Source organism: Lipotes vexillifer, unplaced genomic scaffold (assembly GCF_000442215.2).
Source record: "Lipotes vexillifer unplaced genomic scaffold, Lipotes_vexillifer_v1.1 scaffold297, whole genome shotgun sequence".
NCBI lineage: Eukaryota > Metazoa > Chordata > Mammalia > Artiodactyla > Lipotidae > Lipotes > Lipotes vexillifer.
The window spans coordinates 1,116,888-1,144,170 of NW_006772098.1; the positions used below are offsets into that span (position 1 = coordinate 1,116,888).

The following is a 27,283-nucleotide window of genomic DNA, read 5'->3' on the forward strand; positions in this document are numbered from 1 at the left end:
CATACCTCCTATGAATGAATACTGTATCTCTTTTGGGCTCACTTTGTATTCTTTCATTCTTTTTTGTATGCTTATTTTCTAAGACCATTCAATATCCTTTCAGTGTATGTTCATTTTGAGGAAAAAAAATTGATATTCAAGGTGGTCCCAGTGTAGTTCCCGTTTAAAACCCAGTTTAGCTTTATAAAGGAAATTATCTGAGATACTACTACACAAGGTCCGCTTCAGTCAAACTACCCGCCCACATCCACCTCCAAGGTTTGCATGACACACTCTCTGCTCTGCCTTGTGCCTTAGGGCCTGCCCACAGTGCTCTCCCCACCTCATTCATTATATGGTCCGACGGTGCTCACACTTGGTCTCCCTGTGCCCGCAAAGGGTTTCCCTTCTATGAGCTCCAAGTGTGTTTCCCAACTCCTGCCCATCCTGTGCAGAAGTCTCAAATCAGCTCCCTCCACTGGATGTTTTCTTTATCTTCTTTACATCCTCATAAAGTTTTATATATTTTTCCTGGCACTTTATTATAGCCAACCTAATATTAGAGTTATTTGAGATGTTTTTCCTATTCTTCATTACCATGTTGAGATATTCTTAAGAGCAGAGATTCTCTTAATTTCTATTCATTAAAATTTTTAATAAACAACTAAAATAGCAAAAGGATATACAAATTACTCTAGCAATATATGCCCTTAATTTTATAATTAATATATAATTTATATCACTTTGTATATATTTCTAAATTTTCCTTTTGGAAGCCTTTTTTTGTTTAAGAAACTTTATTCCAGATTTCACAGATTTAAAAATTTTAAATTGCCAGTGAGATTGGTTTGTTCCTCTGACATCCCACTTAGTAGTTGTTCGCTAAAGTTTAAAGTGGTTCAACATAAAACTCACTACTTGGATGCCATGAGATTACTTTTTATTATGATCAAAAATTTCTTATTTAAAAGGCCAGACCTGTACAAGAGCTAGCATAGCTGCCAACAAACCTCCTACACAGAATGAAAGGTGAAGGTTTTCTCAAGAAAATAGATTAGGGGTGGAGTCAAGTTGGCATACTAGGATGATGCGGAATTCGCATCTCCTCACAATTAGGGCACCTACCAGGCACCAGTGGGGGACCACGGACACCTAAGGGGACGGGAGGAAGTCCCAGTGACCAGGTAGGATGTGGGGCGTGGGGGGAGTGAGGGGGGAGGAGAGGTGGAGGCAGGCGCCCCTGAGGGGCGGCTGGGGGAGGGGAAGGGATCCCATGCCCAAAGCGGGAAATTGGGGAACTGCTGGGAGGGCAAAGGATCAAAAGAGAGAGTGGCCAGGTTTCCCCTGCCCACTTGGGCCCCCAGGAACCTGCTGAGATCCCGGGCCTGATCCTCCGCCCACTGCGGCCCCCTCCAGCCACACGGGTCCTGAGGGAGTGGGAGGGAGGGAATAGGGAGTAAAAGTAAAGGCCGGACCTCTGGGATCAGCACGCTTGAGGGGCAGCAGGGGAGGGTAGGAGTTCCTACACCCAGCGGAACCCACCCACGGTTAGGGGTAGAAGGGCGACGGGGAGACCCTGGCAGAGACGGTGGGGGAGGGGCGCAAAGGAACAGAAGGGAACGCGGCCAGTGTTTTCCTTGTCCACTTAGGCACCGGAGAGCCTGTTGGGTTCCCGGGCCTAAACCTCTGCCCTCGGAGCCTCCCTCTGGCTGCGTAGAGTCCAAGCCCTGACCCTACACCCCCACCTAGGGCCCCACCTCTACACTTGGAGACCCCCTCCAATGCGCTGGGCCTAAACCCCACCCACATACCCTCACCCAATGCCTTATCTCCAAACTCCAGAACTCCACACTCCAGAGGCACTCCTTTCGACATGCTGCCTCTCCCCTTCTGTATAGGTACTAAGCAGAGGTCCCGCCACATACTTGAACATCGCTCCCCCAGCTGCCTAGGTCCCGCCCCACCCTAAACCATGCCCCTGCCTAAGTTCCACCCCCACCTAAACTGTGCCCCCATAGCCAAGGGTTTTTTTTTTTTCCCCTTTTAGATTGGGGTTCTGTTTTACCTTGTAGATTAATTCTTCTTGATTCTTTTATATTTTTATTTTTCCTAATAAATCTTTTATTTTTCTATTTTATTTTATTCTTTATACTTTGTTATTGTCTATCCTTTTGGCTTATTCCCCACCGCCTTTTGTGAAAAATTTTTTATATTTTCTGCTGTGGATTTATTGTACCTTGCTGCAGTTATTTCCATTACAGTGTTATTTTTCCTAATATATTTTTATCTTTCTAATTTTATTTTGTTTTTTATTCTTTGATATTGTACTGCTCCTTTTTTTCTTTCCTCCTTCATTTTTTTTTTTTTTTTTTTTTTTTACTGTGCCATGAAGCTTGCAGGATTTTGGTTCCCAGGCCAGAGGTTGGACTGGAACACCTATGGTGGGAGCTGTGAGTCCAAAATGCTGGACTAAAAGAGAACCTCAGACCCAAGGGAATATTAATCAGAGTGAGGCCTCCCGGAGGTCCTCATCTCAGCAGCAAGAACAGGTTCTATCCAACTGCCTGCAAACTCCAGTGCTGGACATCTCAGGCCAAACAACCAGTAAGAGGAATACAGCATCACCCATCAAAGAAAACAAAAAAGAAAGAAATGACAAAATAATATGTTACAGAAGAAGGAGCAAGGTAAAAACCTACAAAACCAAATAAATGAAGAAGAAATAGGCAACCTACCTGAAAAAGAATTGAGAGTAATGATAGTAAGGATGATCCAAAATCACAGAAATAGAATGGAGAAAATAAAAGAAACATTTAAAAAAGATCTAGAAGAACTAAAGAGCAAACAAACAGTGATGAACAACACAGCTGCTGAAATTAAAAATATTCTAGAAGGAATCAACAGCAGAATAAATGAGGAAGAAGAACAGATAAGTGACCTGGAAGATAAAATAGTGGCAATAACTACCACAGAGCACAATAAAGAAAAAAGAATGAAAAGAATTGAGGACAGTCTCAGAGACATATGGGACAAGATTAAATGAACCAATATTCAAATTATTTGGGTCCAGAAGAAGAGAAAAAGAAAGGGTATGAGAAAATATTTGAAGAGATTATAGCTGAAAACTTCCCTAACATGGGAAAGGATATAGTGAATCAAGTCCAGGAAGCTCAGAGAGTCCCATATAGGATAAATCCAAAGACAAACACACCAAGACACATATTAATCAAACTATCAAAAATTAAACACAAAGAAAAAATATTAAAGGCAGCAAGGGAAAAGCAACAAATAACATACAAGGGAATCCCCATAAGATTAACAACTGATCTTTCAGCAGAAACTCTGCAAGACAGAAGGGAGTGACAGGACATATTTAAAGTGATGTAAGGGAAAAACCTACAACCAAGGTTACTCTACCCAACAAGGATCTCATTCAGATTCGATGGAGAAATTAAAACCTTTACAGACAAGCAAAATTTAAGAGAATTCAGCACCACCAAACCACCTTTATGACAAATGCTAAAGGAACTTCTCTAGGCAGGAAACACAAGGGAAGGAAAAGACCTACAAAAACAAACACAAAACAATTAAGAAAATGGTAATAGAACATATATATCGATAATTACCTTAAATGTAAATGGATTAAATGCTCCAACCAAAAGACAAAGACTGGCTGAATGGACACAAAAACAAACCCATATATGTGCTGTCTACAAGAGATGCACTTCAGATCTACAGACACAAAAAGACTGAAAGTGAGGGGATGCAAAAAGATATTCCACGCAAATAGAAATCAAAAGAAAGCTGGAGTAGCAATTCTCATATCAGACAAAATAGACTTTACAAGAGACAAAGAAGGACACGACATAATGATCAAGGGATCCATCCAAGAAGATGATATAACAACTGTAAATATTTATGCACCCAACATAGGGGCACCTCAATACATAAGACAAATGCTAACAGCCATAAAAGAGGAAACTGACAGTAACACAGATATAGTAGGGGACTTTAACATCCCACTTTCACCAATGGACAGGTCATCCAAAATGAAAATAAATAAGGAAACACAAGCTTTAAATGACACATTAAACAAGACGGACTTAATTGATATTTATAGGACATTCCATCCAAAAAACAACAGAATAAACATTCTTCTCCAGTGCTCATGGAACATTCTCCAGGATAGATCATATCTTGGGTCACAAATCAAGCCTTGGTAAATTTAAGAAAATTGGAATCATATCAGGTATCTTTTCTGATCACAATGCTATGAGACTAGATATCAATTACAGGATAAAATCTGGAAAAATACAAGCACATGGAGGCTAAACAATACACTACTAAATAACCAAAAGATCACTGAAGAAATCAATGAGGAAATCAAAAAATACCTAGAAACAAATGACAATGAAAACACGATGGACTAAAACCTATGGGATGCAGCAAAAGCAGTTCTAAGAGGGAAGTTTAATGCAATACAATCCTACCTCAAGTAAAAAAAAAATCTCAAAAAACCAACCTAACCTTAAACCTAAAGCAATTAGAGGAAGAAGAACAAAAAACCATAAAGTTAGCAGAAGGAAAGAAACCATAAAGGTCAGATCAGAAATAAATGAAAAAGAAATGAAGCAAATGACAGCAAAGATCAATAAAACTAAATGCTGGTTCTTTGAGATGATAAACAAAATTGATAAACCATTAGCCAGACTCATCAAGACAAAAAGGGAGAAGACTCAAATCAATAGAATCAGAAATGAAAAAGGAGAAGTAACAACGGACACTGCAGAAACACAAAGGATCCTGAGAGATTACTACAAGCAACTATATGCCAATAAAATGGACAACCTGGAAGAAATGGACAAATTCTTAGAAATGTACAACCTTCCGAGACGGAACCAGGAAGAAATAGAAAATATGAACAGACCAAACACAAGCACTGAAATTGAAACTGTAATTAAAAATCTTCCAACAAACAAAAGCCCAGGACCAGATGGCTTCACAGGCGAATTCTAACAAACATTTAGAGAAGAGCTAACACCTCTCCTTCTCAAACTCTTCCAAAATATAGCAGAGGGAGGAACACTCCCAAACTCATTCTACGAGGCCACCATCACCCTGATACCAAAACCAGACTAAGATGTCACAAAGAAAGAAAACTACAGGCCAATATCACTGAAGAACATAGATGCAAAAATCGTCAACAAAATACTAGCAAGCAGAATTCAACAGCACATTAAAAGGATCATACACCATGATCAAGTGGGATTATTCCAGGAATGCAAGGATTCTTCAATATGCTCAAATCAATCAATGCGATATACTATATTAACAAATAGAAAGCTAAAAACCATATGATAATCTCAATAGATGCAGAAAAAGCTTTCGACAAAGCTCAACACCCGTTTATGATAAAAAGTTTCTAGAAAGTAGGCATAGAGGGAACTTACCTCAACATAATAAAGGCCATATATGACAAACCCACAGCCAACATCATTCGCAATGGTGAAAAACTGAAGCCATTTCCTCTAAGATCAGAAACAAGACAAGACTGCCCGCTTTCAACACTACTATTCAACATAGTTCTGCAAGATTTAGCAACAGCAATCAGAGAAGAAAAAGAAATAAAAGGAATCCAAATTGGAAAAGAAGTTATACTGTCACTGTCTGCAGATGATATGATACTATACATAGAGAATCCTAAAGACACTACCAGAAAACTACTAGAGCTAACCAATGAATTTGGTAGAGTAGCAGGATACAAAATTAATGCACAGAAATCTCTTGCATTCCTATACACTAATGATGAAAAATCTGAAACAGAAATTAAGTAAACGCTCCCATTTACCATTGCAACAAAAAGAGTAAAATACCTAGGAGTAAACCTACTTAAGGAGAAAAAAGATTTGTATGCAGAAAACTATAAGACACTGATGAAAGGAATTAAAGATGATACAAACAGATGGAGAGATATACCATGTTCTTGGATTGGCAGAATCAACACTATGAAAATGACTATACTACCCAAAGCAATCTACAGATTCAGCGCAATCCCTATCAAACTACCAATGGCATTTTTCACAGAACTAGAACAAAATCTTTCACAGTTTGTATGGAAACACAAAAGACCCCGAATAGCCAAAGCAATCTTGAAAAAGAAAAATGGAGCTGGAGGTATCAGCCTCCCTGACTTCAAGCTCTACTACAAAGCTACAGTAATCAAGACAGTATGGTACTGGCACAAAAACAGAAATATAGATCAGTGGAATAGGATAGAAAGCCCAGAGATAAACCCATGCACATATGGTCACCATATCTTTGATAAAGGAGGCAAGAGTATACACAATGGAGAAAAGACAGCCTCTTCAATAAGTGGTACGGGGAAAACTGGACAGCTACATGTAGAAGAATGAAATTAGAACACTTCCTAACACCATACACAAAAATAAACTCAAAATGGATTAAAGACCTAAATGTAAGGCCATACACTATCAAACTCTTAGAGGAAAACACAGGCAGAACACTCTATGACATAAATCACAGCAAGATCCTTTTCGACCCACATCCTAGAGAAATGGAAATAAATACAAAAATAAAGAGATGGGACCTAAAGAAACTTCAAAGCTTTTGCACAGCAAAGGAAACCATAAACAAGATGAAAAGACAACCCTCAGAATGGGAGAAAATATTGGCAAATGAAGCAATTGACAAAGGATTAATCTCCAAAATTCACAAGCAGCTCATGCAGCTCAATATCAAAAAAACAGACAACCCAATCCGAAAATGGGCAGAAGACTTAAATAGACATTTCTCCAAAGAAGATATACAGATTGCTAACAAACACATGAAAATATGCTCAACATCACTAATCATTAGAGAAATGCAACTCAAAACTACAACAAGGTATCTCCTCACACCAGTCAGAATGGCGATCATCAAAATATCTACAAACAGTAAAGGCTGGAGAGGGTGTGGAGAAAAGGGAACCCTCTTGCACTGTTGGTGGGAATGTAAATTGCTACAGCTACTATGGAGAACAGTATGGAAGTTCCTTAAAAAACTAAAAATAGAGCTACCATATGACCCAGCCATCCCACTACTGGGCATATACCCTGAGAAAACCATAATTCAAAAAGTGTCATGTACCACAATGTTCATTGAAGCTCTATTTACAATAGCCAGAACATGGAAGCAACCTAGGTGTCCATCGACAGATGAATGGTTAAAGAAGATGTGGCACATATATACAGTGGAATATTACTCATAAAAAGAAATGAAATTGAGTTATTTGTAGCGAGGTGGATGGACCCAGAGTCTGTCATACAGAGTGAAGTAACTCAGAAAGAGAAAAACAAATACTGTATGCTAACACATATATATGGAGTCTAAAAAAAAAAATGGTTCTGATGAACCCAGGGGCAGTACCGGCATAAAGACACAGATATGGAGACTGGACTTGAGGACACGGGGTGGGGGAAGGTAAGCTGGTATGAAGTGAGAGAGCAACACTGACGCATATACATTACCAAATGTAAAATAGATAACTAGTGGGAAGTAACTGCATAGTACAGGGAGATCAGCTCGGTGCTTTGTGACCACCTAGAGGGGTGGGATAAAGAGCATGGGAGGGAGACTCAAAAGGGAGGGGATATGGGGATATAAGTTTGTATATAACTTATTCTCTTTCTTATACAGCAGAAACTAACCCAACATTGTACAGCAATTATACTCCAATAAAGATGTTAAAAAAGAAAAAGAAAGTAGATTAGTCTGAGGTATCTGAAATGCTTTTACATTAAATTCACATAAGTATACTTATCCCTCAACAGAGTCTTGAAATGTTTCTTTTCCTCTGTACTATTCCATATAGTGCTGGAAACATCAAGCAAGGAGCCTGGCTTAACTATGTGTCAATGGGAAAATATTTATCTAGAAACCTACTCTTAACCAAATTAAAACACTCCCTTTAAAATGTATGAGGAAGTTATGGCAGAAATGGCAGTGTTCCCCATTCCACCCGCCATGTTAAAAGTCAGTACAAACAAATAAGTTCATTCTTCTTAAAGCACTTTTGTTTTTGTTAATTACAAGATATAATTTATATACAAAATGAATGGCACTTTTATTTTCTACTCCAAACTCATGGTTTCAATATTAATATATGTCATATTATCAACTGATAAAATTTGTTTTTGTTTTTGTTTTTTGCCACACCATGCAGCATGTGGGAGCTTAGTTCCTAGGCCAGGGATCAAACCCATGGACCCTACACTGAGAGTGCAGAGTCTTAACCACTGGACCTCCAGGGAAGTCCCAAAATTTATTCTTTTGTCATTGTAACACTATATACTGCATTTTCATCTCATCCTCTAATATTTTATATGAATTAATGCTACTTGCTATTTCTGCTTCTTACAATATTGTCACTGTGTGTATTATAGTGGACATCTACCAATAATCTAATTTTTAGACAAATTACCCCTAAATTTTTAGGTGAATGGATGGACATATTCAATCATCTTAACTATTTAAACATATAAACTCAACGTTCAAATGAATAAAGTATTGGTCTAAAAAGAATAAAGTAAATAATGTAACCACAGTAACATCTAATTAAAATTGAGTAAGTCTGTCCTTGATGTTCTTATATTGTATTAAGAGTGAATTGATATTTACTAAGGACTGAATTCTGAATCAGACTGAAAACAAAGGAGTCTTAGTTTACTGATCTAAGAAGAAATTGACTAAACTAGGAACTGGGGAACTGGTAAATATACCAAAGCTTGGAGAAATGTTGGAAGACAAGTTTATGAGTAAAGCCTTGAAAGATAACATTTTAGATTCAAAAAGATTTTTCTTTATGAAAACAATGATTTACTAGGTGTTTACCATTTCCTTCCTTCCCACCTACCACCCTGTAAAAGCACCACACAAACAAATTAAAATGTACCTGCTGGGAGAGGCACTTTGAGTTCCTCTTTCATGGAGTGATGGAATGATAGACAGTTCTTTGTAAGCACAATGTCATCCAGTGCAATATCTCCATGGTGGCCTTTCCCAACTCTGCCTTCAAATTTGAGTTGGAAGTCCTCATCACCAGACAGGGATAATTCTTCCCGCTGCCAGAAATTGCCCTGTTCTACAGTGAGGTTAAGTAGGACCTTCGTTTGGTTTGAGACTGATACCTGGATCAAAGTGAGCGCTCCAATGCCATGTCCATACATGTGATAATGAAAAATTATCTGTAACCAAGAATCAGAATATTATATGTAATTAGTACAATTAATTTCACCTTATTTTCAATTATATCATATTGTCCTCTCCTTTCTTAACAGATTCCTGAAGGAAAATTAGATCTCTATGTTCTACTGCTCTATGAGTACTCTACCAATGAATGAAGTTAGGCCAGCCTTAAATCATATGTTGGAAAACATGAAAAATAGTACAATAAAGATCAAATAGAAACTTAGTTGAAAAATGAGCAGAGTTCACTTCCTTTCTGTGACTTATAAAAGTAGGATTCCTCCACAAACTCTTAAGATCCACTGTCAAAGGAATAAAAATATCATTAAAAAGTGATGTATTACATAGAAAGACATTTCATGATTAAGAAATATCAGGTACTAAAGAAAATCATTTCTAATCTCATGAAACTTAAGTCATTTTCTTCAAAATAGCAGAGTACTTTACTGTTTATTCCACCACATCCTTGCACTTGCAACACATTTTTAGTTCTACAAGACCCTCAGGGCTGTACTATACATAGCAAAACCACCAGAATAGCAATTTCTAAATTTTACTTGAAACGCTTTAGAAGAGCAGACTTGAGAGTTGTACCCCCACGTAAAAATTAATGGAAGTATTTCCAGGGATTAACATTTCAATGTTTCAAAGATGTAGTTTACCAGATTTTTAGTGATTGTTACGCAGATGGAGAAAGTCAGGGGAAATTCTAGGAGGAAGAAGAATGTGAGTTAGGAACAATAGGGACTGTGAGTGTTTTTAAGCTTTTGTCTTGTCTTTTTTATGAGTGAGGGAAAAGAGTAATGGTGGGTGATCTTCACACAGGAAAATCACATTTTGGAAAGACTAGCACTCACGGATATTATATCCTAGAGAAAGAAAAATGAATGTGTTTAAAGGGTAAAGAATGTGATTAGACAATATATGCAATGCATACTTCAAAGAGCACCAAGAAGAGCTGAGCCATGTAAGTAACTCTATGCAAATTTCCTAGCTGATGAATAATATCTGAATTTCAGGTATTATTCTATGATCCAAAAATGTTTCTTCTATTGATTAATCCATTACTGTTGGAAAACATGTGCTCTATGACCACTTTGGATTGTTTGGGGAGGACTGGTCAAACGTGAGTGTCACAAAGTGAGAAACAAAGAGTCTGAGGCCAGCCTCTTGAGCAGCACCAATAGGCAAGAGAGGAAACTACCCAACAGGCATAGCACGTCTGTCTGGAGCCCTTGCAGTCATAGGTGTGGTCTTCCCAGTATTCTCCCTTGTTTTGTCTTCTTATTTGCTCAGAAAGCATAAGGCATACGTTTTATGTCACAGTAAATACTTCGTTATCTTCTTGAGGCCATTTTCTGAATGACGCCATTGGGTCAACATGCAAACAAGCATCTAAATACTCCACTTCTACAGAGAACACTTGATGACAGTGTAACCTAATCACAGGGCAACATGAGTGAATAAAAATCTCTTAAGTATTAAATTCTTGTAAGGAGGCATTTTCACTGGAAATTTCAGTTACTCAGAGGTTTGATCTCTACCCTCATCAATCTATGTCTGCATCCCTTCCGGCCTCCCACCCATCCCTCAAAAGGAAGAAAAATCTCCAATTTGATTTTTTCTCCCTGAAGTTTTCCACAAGGTCAAGTGACAGAAAGGATTTTCATGAAAATATGGAAGGTCACTCTGCTTACCTGATAAACAAATTTTTATATATGAGAGACCCAATCATTCCCAGCATGACCTTTCCTTACCTCTTTGTGTTCAATCTATATCGTAAATATTCATAAAATGAACCATTCATCATTAATTTTTTGACATTTCTCCTAGGCATACTTCATTATTCTCACACAGGTGTTTAAAACAGTGGGAACTATAGTGCTGGGACCAGGGAAAAATAGAGATGAATGAGATCCTTAGTAACTACAGTATGAAAAAGGAATCTTTTGAACATTCTTAGAGGAAGTCTGAAAAGAAAAGCTAAGGAGTCTGTTTTTGATGTCTTTCAAAATACTCAATATTTTCTTGAAAATAAACCCCAGCATACCAGATTTTACATATGTTGAGTCTATATCTATAAATCTGTATACACATAGATATTCTGAAATTTGTAAATTAGTTCTAGTCTTAAAAGATGATTAAAAATTAAACATGAAATATATACAATTTCAGTTTGACGTTTTTGCTTTTCTAAAACTCAACGTTTGCCAAACTAATTAAATAAAGTTTAATATAATTGTGTATGATTCATTACATCCATTCTGGACTGCTGACTTAGTTACATCTTTAAAACTCTGAGAGTGTCACTTTCTTGCAGAAAATCTATGAAATTTGCCTGAAGAGAGAAGAGAGATGTGATTATCCCCTGAGAATTAAACTATGAAATCCATTTAAGATGACACAGAAAAGCTCCTAACACAAACTAAAGGTTTAACATGTCTTAAGACTGGGAAAATGGTAGGATGTAAAGGATGGTCAGTATAAAAAGGAGGAACAAACATCTATAATAAGTACAGGTACAGCTGGGGAGCCTTCGAGCAAAGATTTAATATGTCCCCTTCTGGGGTTAGAGCTCTCTATTGAGGAGACAGATACACAAGAATATTACAATTTGAAGATAATAAAGGTTTAAATCATGTTATTGTCTCCCAGCCTGATTCTTTGATTGGCTAGCAACTTTTTGAATATAATTTGTTTTCCTTTCAGTGTTCAGACATTGGGGAATACACCAGCCAGAATACATGTGTTCAGAGCTTATGGAGATTGCATTTCTTGCCATAAATATAAATAAATGGCAAATTTATACACGTATCAATCTCTTATAAGCAAGATTCTGTGAAGTCACCTCTGAGTGCTTAATTTATATGTAAAGATAAATTTAGCCCCTAGCCTAGCTGACTCAAATCCTTTGGGGAATAAAAATAGACAATCATGCAAACAATAAATAAAGTGAAGGTCCTTGCAAATGCATAGTCATCCTATGAAGATCCATACAACTCTATTTATACTTTAAACACTCTTATAAATGTTTTCTTCAAATTTCCACAGCATAATGGCCAAACCATTTTTTTCTTCCTGCCCCTAGAAATTCTACTTTTTAAAGGGTCAATTTCAGTCTTTCCTTTTCCATGAAGACGTCTTCAACCATTTTATCATGGTGCCAACTATGACTCATATTAGTTCTTGGAAATATTTAACTTTATACTATTTCTCATTGCTTAATTCTCTTTCGTATGGTGAAATTCCCATAATTCCAATAAGTACCAAGTTCCCTGAGTGGACACAACTGATATTTTACTTCTTTTGTTCTACCTGTGGTTATGGATAATAAGCATGACATTTTCCAATGGTTTTCAAAATTCCTTATCTATGGAACTTATCCATAGGATAAATTCTTCCAATAGCTCTAATGATCCTTCCCTTTCACCCTTACTTCACTTTCTACCTCCCTCACATATTCCAAGTTGAATACATTCAAACTCATTTGTTGGTCTGGTGCTGGCCATTTCATTTTCTGTACTTAACTCCATCAGAAGTTCATAATATTTCTGTTTTTTTCCCCATACCTTGCAGTTTTTGCTTCTTCTGCTTATGACTGGGCTTGAAATTCTGGCTGCTCTCATGGGCTGCTGCGGGAACAAGCTCTTTATAAAGATGTAATGACCAGATGAATTTCGCAAGGTGTGATCAGCAGCTGGCTGTGTGCCTGAGGCAGGGATGCCGCTAGCCTTCAGATTCCAGTCAAAGTCATCATCCTGTTCCTGCTCCCAGGCACAGAGATCAAACTCAAAATCACAGCAGCCACTGGAGATACCTGGAAAACATTTTCCAATTTATGGTGGACAGAAAAAGGAAATTAGCAGATAAAGCATGCAATCACAAATTACAGTAATCTTATTAAACACACTCATGTTTCAGGATCTTTGAACTTGCTACTCTCTCTGCCTGGATTCTTTCCCAAATGGCCTGTCCACTCACTTCTATCAGATCTGTATTTGAGCATCACCTTCTCAGTGGGTCCTTATTTTTCAGTGTATGTAAAATCTCCTATCCTCAAGTCTGTCCTGCTTCACTTGTTTATTTTTATTTTGGGCATTTTTCTAACACATTATATGTTTTACCTACTTATTTTTTGTCTTCCCCCACTCCTCACTCATCAGAATGCATGTGTTATAAAGGAGAGAATTTGCTCAGTTTTGTTGTTATATTCCCAGTGCCTGGCAAATAATTGCTCAATTTGCTGAATGAATAAATGAACTTTTAAAAAAGAAAAAAATACAGTAATCTTATGTAGCTTTTTTTTTTTTGCGGTACGCGGGCCTCTCACTGTTGTGGCCTCTCCCGTTGCAGAGAACAGGCTCCGGACGCGCAGGCTCAGCGGCCATGGCTCAAGGGCCCAGCCGCCCCACGGCATGTGGGATCTTCCCGGACCAGGGCACGAACCTGTGTCCCCTGCATCGGCAGGTGGACTCTCAACCACTGCGCCACCAGGGAAGCCCTTATGTAGCTTTTACATATAGAATGGATAAACAAGGTCCTACTCTATAGCACAGAGAACTATATTCAATATCCTGTGATAAACTATAATGGAAAAGAATATAAAAAAGAATGTATATAGATGTATAATGGAATCACTTTGCTGTACAGCAGTAATTAACACATTGTAAATCAACAATATTGCAATTAAAAAATTGAAAAAATTGCAGTAGTCCTGCCACATAATGTAATGTTAGAAACCTTACAATATTATCCTGACAGCAACATTAAAATAGTTTAGTTTGTTACACACAGCTATTTCCATGGCTCATTTAAGTTTATTTCGTCAATATTCTGGTCCCTGTGTCAAAATCCATGAGAAAATATTCTAGCATTACACACATTTCCTCCTGCAAACACCTATTTGGTCAATGTAATTTATTTCTTCTCTCTTCTCATCTTTGCTTCTCAGATCTTGGTAGGGAATTTAGGACGTTTATTATTCTGCAACACAGTGTAGTTGGGAAACACTTCCTAAAGCAAAAGTTATTAATCATTGTAATTATTTTTTAAAACATAGACTTATTTTAGAGATAAGAAAATTGTGAAACAGAAAAGGTTAAAACTGTAATGATTTAATTTATTATAATAAGTTGCAGAAATTAAATATGTTGAGTTACATTAAATATCAACTATCTCCCAGGTATTTAAAAAATATTTTATTATTAACATTGCTTAAGTTTTTCTTCCATTTCCAGGATAGTAAGAATTCTAAGTCCAACTGTGTCCTTATTGATTTTCTGCTTGCTGGATCTATCCATTTCTGATAGAGGCATGTGAAAATCTCCAACTATGATAGTGGATTCATCTCTTTTCTTTGCAGTTCTAGAAGTTTTTTATGTCACACAGGTTGACATTCTGTTGTTAGGTACATACACGTTAGGGATTGTCATGTCTTCTTAGAAAAGTGACCTCTTTACTGTTGTGTAATGCCCTTATTTATCCCTGATAATGTTCCTTGCTTTGAAGTCTGTTCTGTCTGAAATTAAAATAGCTATTCCTGCTTTCTTTCGATTCATGTAATCATGGTATATATTTCTGCATACATTTACCTTTAACCTATAAATATCTTTATATTCAAAGTGGGTTTCTTGTAGACAACATGTAGTTCAGTCCTATTTTCTATTCAATTGTTAATTCAGTTTTTAAATTACATTTGAAACTTATTTTGAAAATTTACTCTGTCCTAAAATAGACTGTAATTCCTACAGCCTCTTTTAGTTCAGAATGCTAAACTTCTCCTAAGTATCCTCTCAAAGGACTGGGAAGTAAATCTCACTAAAATAATAATGAACCCCAACTCACCATCTTGTTTATAATCTGAACTCTTATCTTGGTTAAGAATATAAAATGAAGTAACTAATTCAGTTGCTCTTATGTTGGAAAATTTAGCAGCCCATGAGGACCAGATTTCCATATAGACCAGCATCTAGAAAGGCCATTTGTCTAAGGAAATGATGTGTGTTGTTGAAAAACAGATTTGTTAAAAAAAAATCATACAAATACTGCTATATGAATCTCTATAGTGTAAATCATATTTTTGCTTTTGGTATTTACTATAGTTTTGAAGATATATTTCCTTGGAAAGTTTAATTCTAAAATATCAGTGGAGGAAAACACAGCAAGCAGGCCTAAGCTGTTTGAATTACACATCACTATGGTAAGAGGGAACAACTTATAATTTCATTTTCTACTATTTCCCACAGGTGCCATGCGAGACAAATGGCAAATAGTCTTCTGTGCAGATGCCAATTCCTGGCATTTCATGGAGCAATTAATGCCAGTGCCAGACAGGTGTGCCATCAGGAAGAAAATGATCCTTTTGTCTACAGCTGTATCATCAATCAAACCAGTTTCTCTCTTTCCAAATTCTATAATTTTTCCATCGATCAATATATTTATAAGTGTAAAAATGTTTAATTTAAAACAGACGTAATTTTGAAAGAACACAACCTATGCCTTTAAAGATCCTACCATCAAATTTTTAAAAGATATCATTCTATTCATTTATTCATTTCATATAAAATTTTTAGTTTTTAAATAGATATATAGTTTCTATAAAAGAGTATATAGGTGTAAAATATAGTGATTCACAATTTTTAAGCTATACTCCATTTACAGTTATTATAAAATATTGGCTGGGGCTTCCCTGGAGGCACAGTGGTTGGGAGTCCGCCGGCTGATGTGAAAGTTTTTGTTCTAGTTCTGTGAAAAATGCCATTGGTAGTTTGATAGGGATTGCATTAAATCTGTATTGCTTTGGGTAGTATAGTCATTTTCACAATGTTGATTCTCCTAATCCATGAACGTCATATATCTCTCCATCTATTTGTATCATCTTTAATTTCTTTCATCAGTATCTTATAGTTTTCGGCATACAGGTATTTTGTCTCCTTAGGTAGGTTTACTCCTAGGTATTTTACTCTTTGTTTTGCAATAGTAAATGGGAACGTTTACTTAATTTCTGTTTCAGATTTTTCATCATTAGTGTATAGGAATGCAAGAGGTTTCTGTGCATTAATTTTGTATCCTGCTACTCTACGAAATCCACTGATTAGCTCTAGTAGTTTTCTGGTAGCATCTTTAGGATTCTATGTATAGTATCATGTCATCTGTCAACAGTGACAGTTTTATTCTTCTTTTCCAATTTGGATTCCTTTTATTTCTTTTTCTTCTCTGATTCCAAAACTATGTTGAATAATAGTGGTGAGAATGGGGAATCTTGTCTTGTTTCTAATCTTAGAGGAAATGGTTTCAGTTTTTCACCATTGAGAATGATGTTGGCTGTGGGTTTGTCATATATGGCCTTTATTATATTGAGGTAAGTTCCCTCTATGCCTACTTTCTGGGGACTTTTTTATCATAAATGGTGCTGAATTTTGCCAAAAGCTTTTTCTGCATCTACTGAGATGATCATATGGTTTTTATTCTTCAATATGTCAATATGGTATATCACATTGATTGATTTGCATATATTGAAGAATCCTTGTATCCCTGGGATAAATCCCACTTGATCATGGTTCATGACCCTTTTAATGTGTTGTTCGATTCTGTTTGCTAGTGTTTTGTTGAGGATTTTTGCATTTATATTTATCAGTGATATTGGTCTGTAATTTTTTTGTATGTAGTATCTTTGTCTCATTTTGGTATCAGGGTGATGGTGGCCTCATAGAATGAGTTTGGGAGTGTTCCTCCCTCTGCAATTTTTTGGAAGAGTTTGAGAAGGATGGGTGTTAGCTCTTCTCTAAATGTTTGATAGAATTTGCCTGTGAAGCCATCTGGTCCTGGACTTTTGTTTCTTGGAAGATTTTTAATCACAGTTTCCATGTCATTACTTGTGATTGGTCAGACCCTTTGTTTTTCTCTTCTTCTTCTGGGACCCCTATAATTCGAATGTTGGTTCATTTAATGTTGTCCCAGAGGTCTCTGAGACTGTCCTCAATTCTTTTCATTCTTTTTTCTTTATTCTGCTCTGCAGTAGTTATTTCCACTATTTTATTTTCCCGGTCACTTATCCATTCTTCTGCCTCAGTTATTCTGCTAATCATTCCTTCTAGAGAATTTTTAGTTTCATTTATTGTGTTTTTCATCATTGTTCATTTGCTCTTTAGTTCTTCTAGGTCCTTGTTAAATGTTTCTTGTATTTTCTCCATTCTGTTTCCAAGATTTTCAATCATCTTTACTATCATTACCCTGAATTCTCTTTCAGGTAGACTGCCTATGTCCTCTTCATTTGTTTGGTCTGGTGGGTTTATACTTTGTTCCTTCATCTGCTGCATACTTCTCTGTCTTCTCATTTTGCTTAACTTACTGTGTTTGGGTTCTCCTTTCATAGCTGCAGGTTTGTAGTTCCCGTTGTTTTTGGTGTCTGCCCCCAGTGGATAAAGTTGTTCAGTGGGTTGTGTAGGCTTCCTGGTGGAAGGGACTGGTGCCTGTGTTCTGGTGCATGAGGCTGGATCTTGTCTTTCTAGTGGGCAGGACTGCATCTGGTGGCGTGTTTTGGAGAGTTTGTGGACTTGGTATGATTTTAGGCATCCCGTCTGCTAATGGGTGGGGTTGTGTTCCTGTCTTGCTAGTTGTTTGGCATGGAGTGTCCAGCAGTGTAGCTTGTTGGTCATTGAGTGGCGCTTGGTCTTAGTGTTGAGATGGTGATCTCTGGGAGAGTTCTTGCCGACTGATATTACATGGGGCCAGGAGGTCTCTGGTGGACCAGTTTCCTGAACTCAGCTCTCCCACCTCAGAGACCCAGGCCTGAGAGCCGGCCGGAGTACCAAGACCCTGTCAGCGACATGGCCAGGTACAAAGGGGTGTTTCTTGCCTTTTGGGAAGTCTGAGGTCTTCTGCCTGCATTTGGTAGGTGTTTTGTAGGAATTCTTCCACATGTAGATGTATTTTTGATGTGTTTGCAGGGAGGAAGGTGATCTTCACGTCTTACTCCACCATCTTGAAGGCCCCCCTGATATTCCCCAATTCTATGTCTCCTGTGGAAATGCCTCTCCCTGGCTTAGATGTCATTGGCCACATCTCCATTTTTAAGATCTTAAGATATCTCAAACACAAATCAAGAGAAATCACATCTTTTAAAACCTCCTTATCCTTTTGCTTCATTAATTAAGAAGAGTGAATGAAACTGCCAGTTATTCACTTGTCCAACCCAGAAATCCTCCACATTAAATTAATCATCAGATCTGTAGACTTTTCTCCCAAATATTTATTCACTTCTTTCCATCTTCATTGAATGCACCTTGTCATCATTATCTCTTGAGTGAAATACTGGAATAGTCTCCTGACTGATCCTCCTGCCTCCAATATTGCTATCATCTACACTGTTCTTCAGAGTGATTTTCCTAAAATCCAAATTTGATTATATTATTCCCCTGTATAAAATCCTAAAATGTCTCTCTGTTAGTCTAAGTTAAAAGACATTTCTTAACACAGATGACCAGGTACCCCTGCTTGTCTCTCTGGACTCATTCCTAGCTACTCTCCACTCTCAAACGAAATGCTGCAGACATGCTAAGCTTTCTCTCCACAAACTCATCAGGATTCACCTTTCCTCTGGTTTTTTGCTACCACCCTTTGCAATTCCTATCATCTGGAACCTTCTTTACTATTCTTTATTTAACCAACTCCCTATTCATTCTTCACAGATATAATCAACACAAGGCTAACTAAAAAAATAAAAACTAAAGTATTAAAATTCTTAAGATTTGTGAATGTTATCTTATGCAAAAAATGACACACTATTGTGATAATTTACTCATAATTAGAGTACTGTGGTATTTGATGAATATTTAATTCCCATGTTTATGGGAAACTCTGAGAATTTAAACCATCCAATGAGAGGGATACTAGATAATAGAGGCCTTGAACTGTGCATATAAAATGCTACTAAAGGATTCTAAGAATATATATATATTGACATCATAACTATGAACACGAGAAAGGGGAATGTGAAAAAACGTGCAGAATCAATGGTACCTGTTTCTAAATCTTAAAGTTGTATTATTATGAAGAACTACAAGTAGTAAGAAATATTATCATCAAAAACTCATACTGAGCAAAGACGGAAACATAGATTCAATATTAGGAAAATCACTATATCAAGGGGTGCCTGACAGTTGAAAAGGGTTTTTATGTGAGACAGAGTATTCTCTCCTATGAAAGTGTTCAAACAGCAATCAGGTTATTTTTCCTTTCCCACATCCATTGTCTGCCAGATCAGAGAAGTTATAGAAATGATTCTTTGGTTGGTTGGTGACTCATTTACAAATTCAATCAATAGCAATTCAGTAGATGTTGGAACTGGTTCATCAATAAACATGTCTTAGTGGAGTTCTCTCATATATTAATAGACTGTGAAAAGTGCTAGGATATAGATAAAAAATTCACGATCAAGTGTAACTGAGTAAAAGTGAATCCTTCACAGAAGTCTTAGTGTTAGATCCCTGTTTCAAAGAGCATGGAGTAACTTCTTTTATTCTCTCCAACTCTATGATTCTTTGATTTTATGGTTCAATAACTTGAACTTTATATCATATTTTGACAAGTTGTTTATATTGTATTTATAAAGAGGTTAGTAGCTATATCTATTTCTAGATTTTTCTTCTTAATGAATTAGTATTTTCAGTCTCAAAGGAATGTCAAAGAAAAGAGAGAGAAAACACAGATTACCTATGACAGGAATGAAACAGGGGATATCATAGACCCTAAGGATATTAAAAAGATGATATAAGAATACTACTAATAACTCTAATGCACTAAACTGACAACTTCTATGAAATGGACCTATTCCTCGCAAAGAACAAACACAAAATGATTTGAGCAGCTTTATAACTTTTAAGGAAATGGAACTCATAATTTTAAAATTCCTGAAAAAGAAATATCCAGGCTCTGATAGTCTCATTGGAGATTTCTACCAAAACTTTAAGGCACACAGATCAGAAAGGAAGACATAAAACTGTCCCAATTTTCAGATGACATGACTGTCAACATAGAAAATCTAAGGAATGTATTATAAAAATTTGAGAACTAATACATGGCTCAGCAAGGTTGCAGGACACATGACCTACATATAAAATTAATTGTGCTTTTATATATCATCATTGAATATGTAGAAACCAAAATTTAAAATATAATATCATTTATAATCCCTTAAAAGATGAAATACTTAGGTGTAACTCTTATAAAATATGTACAGGACTTGTAAGCCAAAAACTACAAAACACAGGTGAAAAGAAATCCAAGTCTAAATAATGGAGAGACAAACTGCTCATGGATTGGAAGACATCCTATTAAAGATGTTATTTCTCCCAAACTGATATATGTATTTAATAAAATTCTTGTCAAAGTTACATCACTTTTTTGGTAGATATAAAGATGATATTTTTTTTAAAGTGAAAGCAAAGCCAAAAGAACCTGAATAACTAAGGCTATATAGTTGAAAAAGAAAAATAAACTAGAAGGACTCTATCTAATTTTAAGATTTATTATAAAGCTTTAATTTTCAAGACTGTGTGGTACGGATGAAGGAACAGACACTTGGATCAATGGAAGAGAACCCAAAACAGCTTCACAAAAGCACAACCAACTAACATTTGACAAAGATGCAGATGCAGTTAAATGAATGGAGGAGAGCTTTGTTAATGGTGATGAAGCAACTGGATAAATATTGGCAAAAAAAAAAAAAAAAAAAAATGACCCAAACCTCACACCTTATCCAAAAATTAACAAAATGGAGCATGCATTTAAATATAATACTATGCAACTTTTAGAAGGAAAAATAGAAGAAAATCTGGGACCTAGACCTCAGTGAAGTGTTTTTGACCATGACATCAAAAGCATGATCCCTAAAAGGAAAGATCAATAAACTGGACTTCATCAAAATTACTCTGTCCCTGTAAAGAGAATGTAAAGATAATCTAAATCCTATGAGAGAATGCTTGCCACTCACACATCTGCCGAAGGACTTATATCTGTAATACATGAAGAAGTCTCAAAACTCAACAGTTTGAAAACTTCTGATTAGAAAATGGGCAGAAGACATGAAGAAACATTTCACCAAAGAGGATATACAGATAACAAAGAAGCTCATGATAAGATGTTCGACACCACTAGCTATCGGGGAAAACGCAAATTAAGACCCTGATGAGATAGTAACCTATACCTATAAGAAGAGCAATAATGAAAATAAAAGTTACAATACCAAATGCTCACAAGGATGTGGACAAACTGGATCTCTCACACATTGTTGGTGGTAACATAAAATGGCATAACCACTCTGGAAAATAGTACTATGGTATGTTACATCCATGCCATGGAACATGAGTCAGCAATAAAAAGGAACAAATGATTTACACACACAACAACTTGGATGGCTCTCAAGGAGATTATGCTGAATGAAAAAAAGACAGTCTCAAAAGGTCACAAACTGCATTTACATATTTATATAACTTTCTCAATATTACGAACTATAGGGATGGAGAACAAAATAGTGGTTTCCCAAGGTTAGGGATAGTGAGAATGTAATTATAAAGAAATAGCTCAGGGGAGATTTTGGTGGAGACAGAATATTTGACTGTAGTGTGATGATTACACGAGTTTTCACATATAATAAAATGCCACAGAACTATACACACATATTGAACCATATTGTTTCCTGGTTTTGATATTATACTATACTATAAAATGTAACCACTGAGGGAAACTACATGAAGCGTACACAGAATTTCTCTGTACTATCTTTGTAACTTCCTATGAACCCACAATTATTTCAAAATTCAAAAAATTAATGTCATGTGCCAATTATTATTTGGTGACATCATCAGGAAATTGTGATACAGTGATTTCCTTTGTATTGCCTTATTCTATGAAGTAATAATAAATTCTGTAAATAATACTTTCCAAACTGTTTCACAGAACAATTGTTCTATAAGGAGTATAATTATTTCCATGTAAAAAAAAGAGTTTGTGGGTAATTTGGAAAAATCCTATTTATAATACCCGGTTTTCAAAAATTGTCATAATTTTTTCTTCAGTGATGACTACCTGATTTCATAATTCTGAAAATATTACCCTAATGCACGTCACTTTACAACACTGAGTTCATGAGAAAGGGATCAGTGTTGATAATCTTGGAAAGACAGTGAAAGCTTTCTAAGCCTCAGTCACTAGGCTACAGCCTGCAAATAATGAATTCCTGAAGCTTAGGACAGCAGATCCTTCACAGGAAGCCTGGTTTATTAACATTATGATACCTGACCTACTTTTGAACATAATCTCCCAAAGAAAACAAAAGCTATTCATAGTGCATGATTAATAAAGTCTCTGAAAATACACTAGCTGTTTTCAAGGTGATGTAAAAATCCATGTTGGGATTAGTATTTAAATGCCCAAACTAAATTATTTCTCCCTCACCCATCCAAAAGTGCTTTGTACTTATTCCAACTCCCATTTGCAAGATGAATGTTTATGTACCTATTTCTCTAGCTAGATAAGAAGCTCCACAATTCTTCAGGTAATATCTTACTTTTCTTTGTTTTTGCTCCAGGGCCACTTATATTAGAGATGCCCAATGTTTAACCAAATAAATAAATGTCCAGTATGCAAGGCTAGGTCAGAATGGTGTACACTGGTGCCAGTAGAGTCCCACAGAGGCACTCTACACCTTGAAATTCATTTTTTGCCACAACTGAGCACAAATTCTGATATGCTAAAAAGTTTTAGATGGAGCACTGGATATGGTGTAGAAGTAACAGCTATAATATAACCTTACTGTGAGTAAAAATTCACATATATATCATAGCATCAAACAATAGCCCCTTCTCCCCCCGAAATTCATCAGTTTACTTGAAACAGAGAGAATTCTGCTATAACAAATGAGAAAGGGTAGTCAGGATGTAAATGAGTCAACTCAAATATGTCCTGAAGGATAACTGTTTAGGGGAATTACAGTATACATTCATAGGAATCAAAGGAAATTGTTAGTGATGTGGTGATAATATAGAAAGGACCGTGTTTTAATTATTGCTGACTTTTTAAATGTTTTTGAATTTTTAAAAAATTCATTCAAATACATCAAATATCACTTGGCTCAAATCCATTATTTGTTCCATCTCTTTTGTTTGTTTGTTTTTTAACATCTTTATTGGAGTATAATTGCTTTACAATGTTGTGTTAGTTTCTGCTGTATAACAAAGTGAATCAACTATATGTATGCATATATCCCCATATCCCCTTCCATCTTTACTTAAATGTCAATTTCTCAGTGAGAACTTTTCCGATGGCCCTATTTAAAACTATAACCACCACTCCAAGCATCTTCTTTCTCACTTTTCCCTATTTTACTTTTTTCCAGAGCACTTGTCATTATGAAATACGCTGTGCTATTTTACTGTTTTGTCTGTGTCCCCTTCCACTACCACCAAACGAAAAGCAAGCTCCATGAGAGCAGGAAATTTGTCTGTACTGTTCACAGCATTATTCTTAGTAACTAGAACAAACCCTCGTACATAGTAGATGCTCAATAAATATTTGCTGAATAAATGCATGAACGTTCATTCTTTAAAGCTTCTTAAAATCGCTAACAAATTATATCAGGCAATTAAATACATATGTAGGCATTAAATCTTGACTTAACTATAAATGGTTCAATTAAATTAAGAAAATATACACAGAATCATTTTTAATATTTAAAAAGCTAATTACTGCCCCTATTAAAATCCTGATATATTTGTATATGTCAATAAGGAAACAAAGAATAAAATAATAGCTCTTCCTTCTCATCAGAAAACATTTTCAAATGTTTGTATTGTTTAGATGAGTGCTTCTCAAATTTTAGTGCACATGTACTTGTTAAAATGCAGTTTATGATTAAGTCTGGAGTGGGGCCTGACTTCTGACAAAAATGCTGTTTGTCTCTAGACCAAGATTTGAGTAACTGAGTTTAGATAACTTTTCAGCAGTGTTAAATTGCACATTGATATAACATTAAAAAATGATATTTTTAGAAACATTCATCCAATAGGAAAAAAGTGTGTTTAAAAATATTTGTAATGACTTTAGCAAGGTTACTATAAGTAACTGAGTATAAGAGTTTGATTTATTGTTAATCACGTGCTCTTTCACCAAGAGGGAACCCTAACGTAAACTATGGACTGTGGTGATAATGACATTTCCCGTGTAACAAATCACCACTCTGGTGGGGGACATGATAGTCTGGGGGGGATTAAGTTTTGCTGTGAACCTACAACTCCTTTAAAAAATAAATTCTATTGAAAAATTTAAAAGACAGCCTCCAGAATGAGAGAAGATATTTGCAAATCATACATATGATAAGGGCTTAATATCCAGAATATATAAATAACTCTTACAACTCTACAATAAAAAAACACACAATTCTGTAAAGAAAAGCACAAAGAACTTTGACAGTTCTCCAAAGAACATACACAAATGGCCAATAAGCACAAGAAAAGATGATTAACATTGTAGTCATTAGGGAAGGACAAATCAAAACCACAATGAGATTCTACTTCATACACACACAAAAAAAAAAAAAAAAAAAAAAAAAAAAAAAAAAAAAATGGACAAAAAACAAAGAAAAGAAAACAACAAGTATTCAAGTATTGGCAGATCTCCTTCAAGACTTTGCCCAGGAGGGGAATTAGATGAAGGGAGTCCAAAGGTACACACTTCCAGTTATAAGATAAATAAGTACTAGGGCTGTAATGTACAACACAATGACTATAGTTAGCACTGTTGTATGGTATATTTGAAAGAGATTAGATCCTAAGAGTCCTCATTTCAAGGGAAAAAACATTTTTTTCCTCTTTTTATTATTTTGTACCTATATGAGAAAATGGATGTCAATGGATTACCACTAAACTTATTGTGGTAATCATTTCACAATATAAATAAGTCACAATGATGTATAACTTAAACTTATACAGGGCTGTATGTTAATCATATCTCAGTAAAACTGGGGGGTGAATAAATAAGTAAAATGAAAAAAAATTGTTTAAATATCTTTCATCAGGCCTATCCTCATCAAGCTCCCTAATATTGCTATTTTCTCTCTCTCCATTTTTCATCTCCTTTAATTTACTCTATATTTTCTCATAGAAAATGTATCACTTATCAACTTCTGACAAACTCTGTAATATACATACACAAAAACACACACACATGGATATTGTGTGTGTGTGTATGTGTGTGTGTGTGTGTGTGTGTGTGTGTGTAGAGGAAGAGAGAATATTTTCTGTTTAACACAGGGGAATTTAATATGATTTTTGTCTGTTTCATTTGTGGATGTACACTAGATGTCTCAAACACTGCTTGACATATACCTTTTCAGTAAATATATGTTAAATTAATTCGATATCTTGTCTTCTCGATTTCTCTTGATCATTCTTGACAGGGTCTTGAAAATATTATCAGTCTTTCCAAATCCTCTCTCTCTGACATTTGTGTTCTATTCCATTAATTTGTATTATTAGCTAATTAATTTCTTTGGTAAGGATTTAAGTATATAAATTTTTCACTAAGCATTTTCTTAACTAACCACAGGTTTTTTAATGCACTATTATTATTATTATTTATTTAAAACATTTTCTAATTTTACTGTAATTTTTTTGGTGGGGAGATGGGTTATCAAAAGTGTCTTCTAACTAACAGGGAATTTTCTAGCTTTTGTCTTGCAACTGATTTCCAGCCTAATTCAAAAGATGTAATCCATGTCACTTTAATCCATTTAAAATTATTGAAGTTTGCTTAGTGCTTAATAACATATATTCTGTGTGTACTTGAAATAGATGTCTGCATTTGGGAAATACAGTATTACACGTGCCCATTAGGTTCAGATTACTTACTAATTATTCTGGTCAAATATCCTGCATCCTTACTAATCACAGTGCAGAATTAAATTACTTTGAGCATGCCTGAGATACTCTTGTGTATCACCAATAAATATGCTAATTGGAAAGTACAGAGAAACAAAAATATGATTGTTTGCCAAAGGAGCCTCTATACCAATGGCAAAATATGTTCAACTAAGATCTCAGATTCCTCAGATACAAATCACTTTCTTTTTGAGTATGTCCTATATTTTAGATATATTTATATTATAAAGCAAAAAAAGAAACCAGTTAATCTTTCTTCCAAATCTTGCTTTCTGAGCCTATATTGGTCTACAGAAAATTAAAGCCACAGGTACTTTTGTTTTATAACGGATTATTTTCTTTTCCTTTGTCAGAGATAGTCTATGCCTTTACAAAGAGCTCAGCAGTTTCATTCTTTCTTCTATTCCTAGGTGGTGTATTTATACCAAATGATATTTTAGACTTTTTTTTAGAGTTGTGATACACGTTCAGCCTTTATTAGACTTCTCATTAAAAAAAAAAACAAAAAAAAAACAACCCAAAACAAACCAAAAAAACCTCACACAAGTTCCAAAGATCAAGAAACCTAAGCCTAAATTCTTGGTTGGTTGTCAGCCAAACTTCTGAGATCAGTTGCTATGGTGATTTTTTTTTTAAGTTTTTCTTCCTATTCTTCTGGGTCTAATTAAGCATCAAAGTTTATAGTATATGAGGAAAAATAACAGCACTCATAATTCATATAGCAGGTTCTAGCCACTCTATAATTAAAACATTTAAAACAAGTAACGTAGGAATACATTTGAATTTTTAAATACATAATAAAATAAGCAGTGTTATATAAAAAGAAATTATATTCATGTAATAAGAACCAATATCAAAATGTGGGTTACTTTTAAGGTTTGTTCTAACTTTTTGGTTGTTTATTTGTTCTAAGGAGCTGAAAAGATTTTTCTTCTTCTTATATAATATCTGGAACTAATTCATCTCTCTTGCTCCAGTATTACTGATATCACAGCCCCATTCAAATGTTACAGTGATTTGGCAATCAGTTCACCAGAAAGCACCTTCTGATAAAACTTTCCCTCCAAGGGCTTGTAATTACTTTTGTCTTTATTTTCCATATAAAACAACTACCAAGACAATAAATT

At 35.5% G+C, this 27,283-nt stretch overlaps 1 protein-coding gene across 1 annotated transcript in view; it reads right to left on the minus strand.

Annotated features, from left to right (window-relative positions):
- Positions 1-27,283, minus strand: part of MALRD1 (MAM and LDL receptor class A domain containing 1) — a 608,458-nt gene that overhangs the window by 330,723 nt on the left and 250,452 nt on the right. The window contains exons 25-26 of the mRNA XM_007447298.1: positions 12,792-13,039; positions 8,930-9,221 (exon numbers count right to left, since the gene is read on the minus strand). Of these exons, the coding sequence (XP_007447360.1) occupies positions 8,930-9,221; positions 12,792-13,039 (540 nt within the window). The remainder of the gene's footprint in view (positions 1-8,929; positions 9,222-12,791; positions 13,040-27,283) is intronic.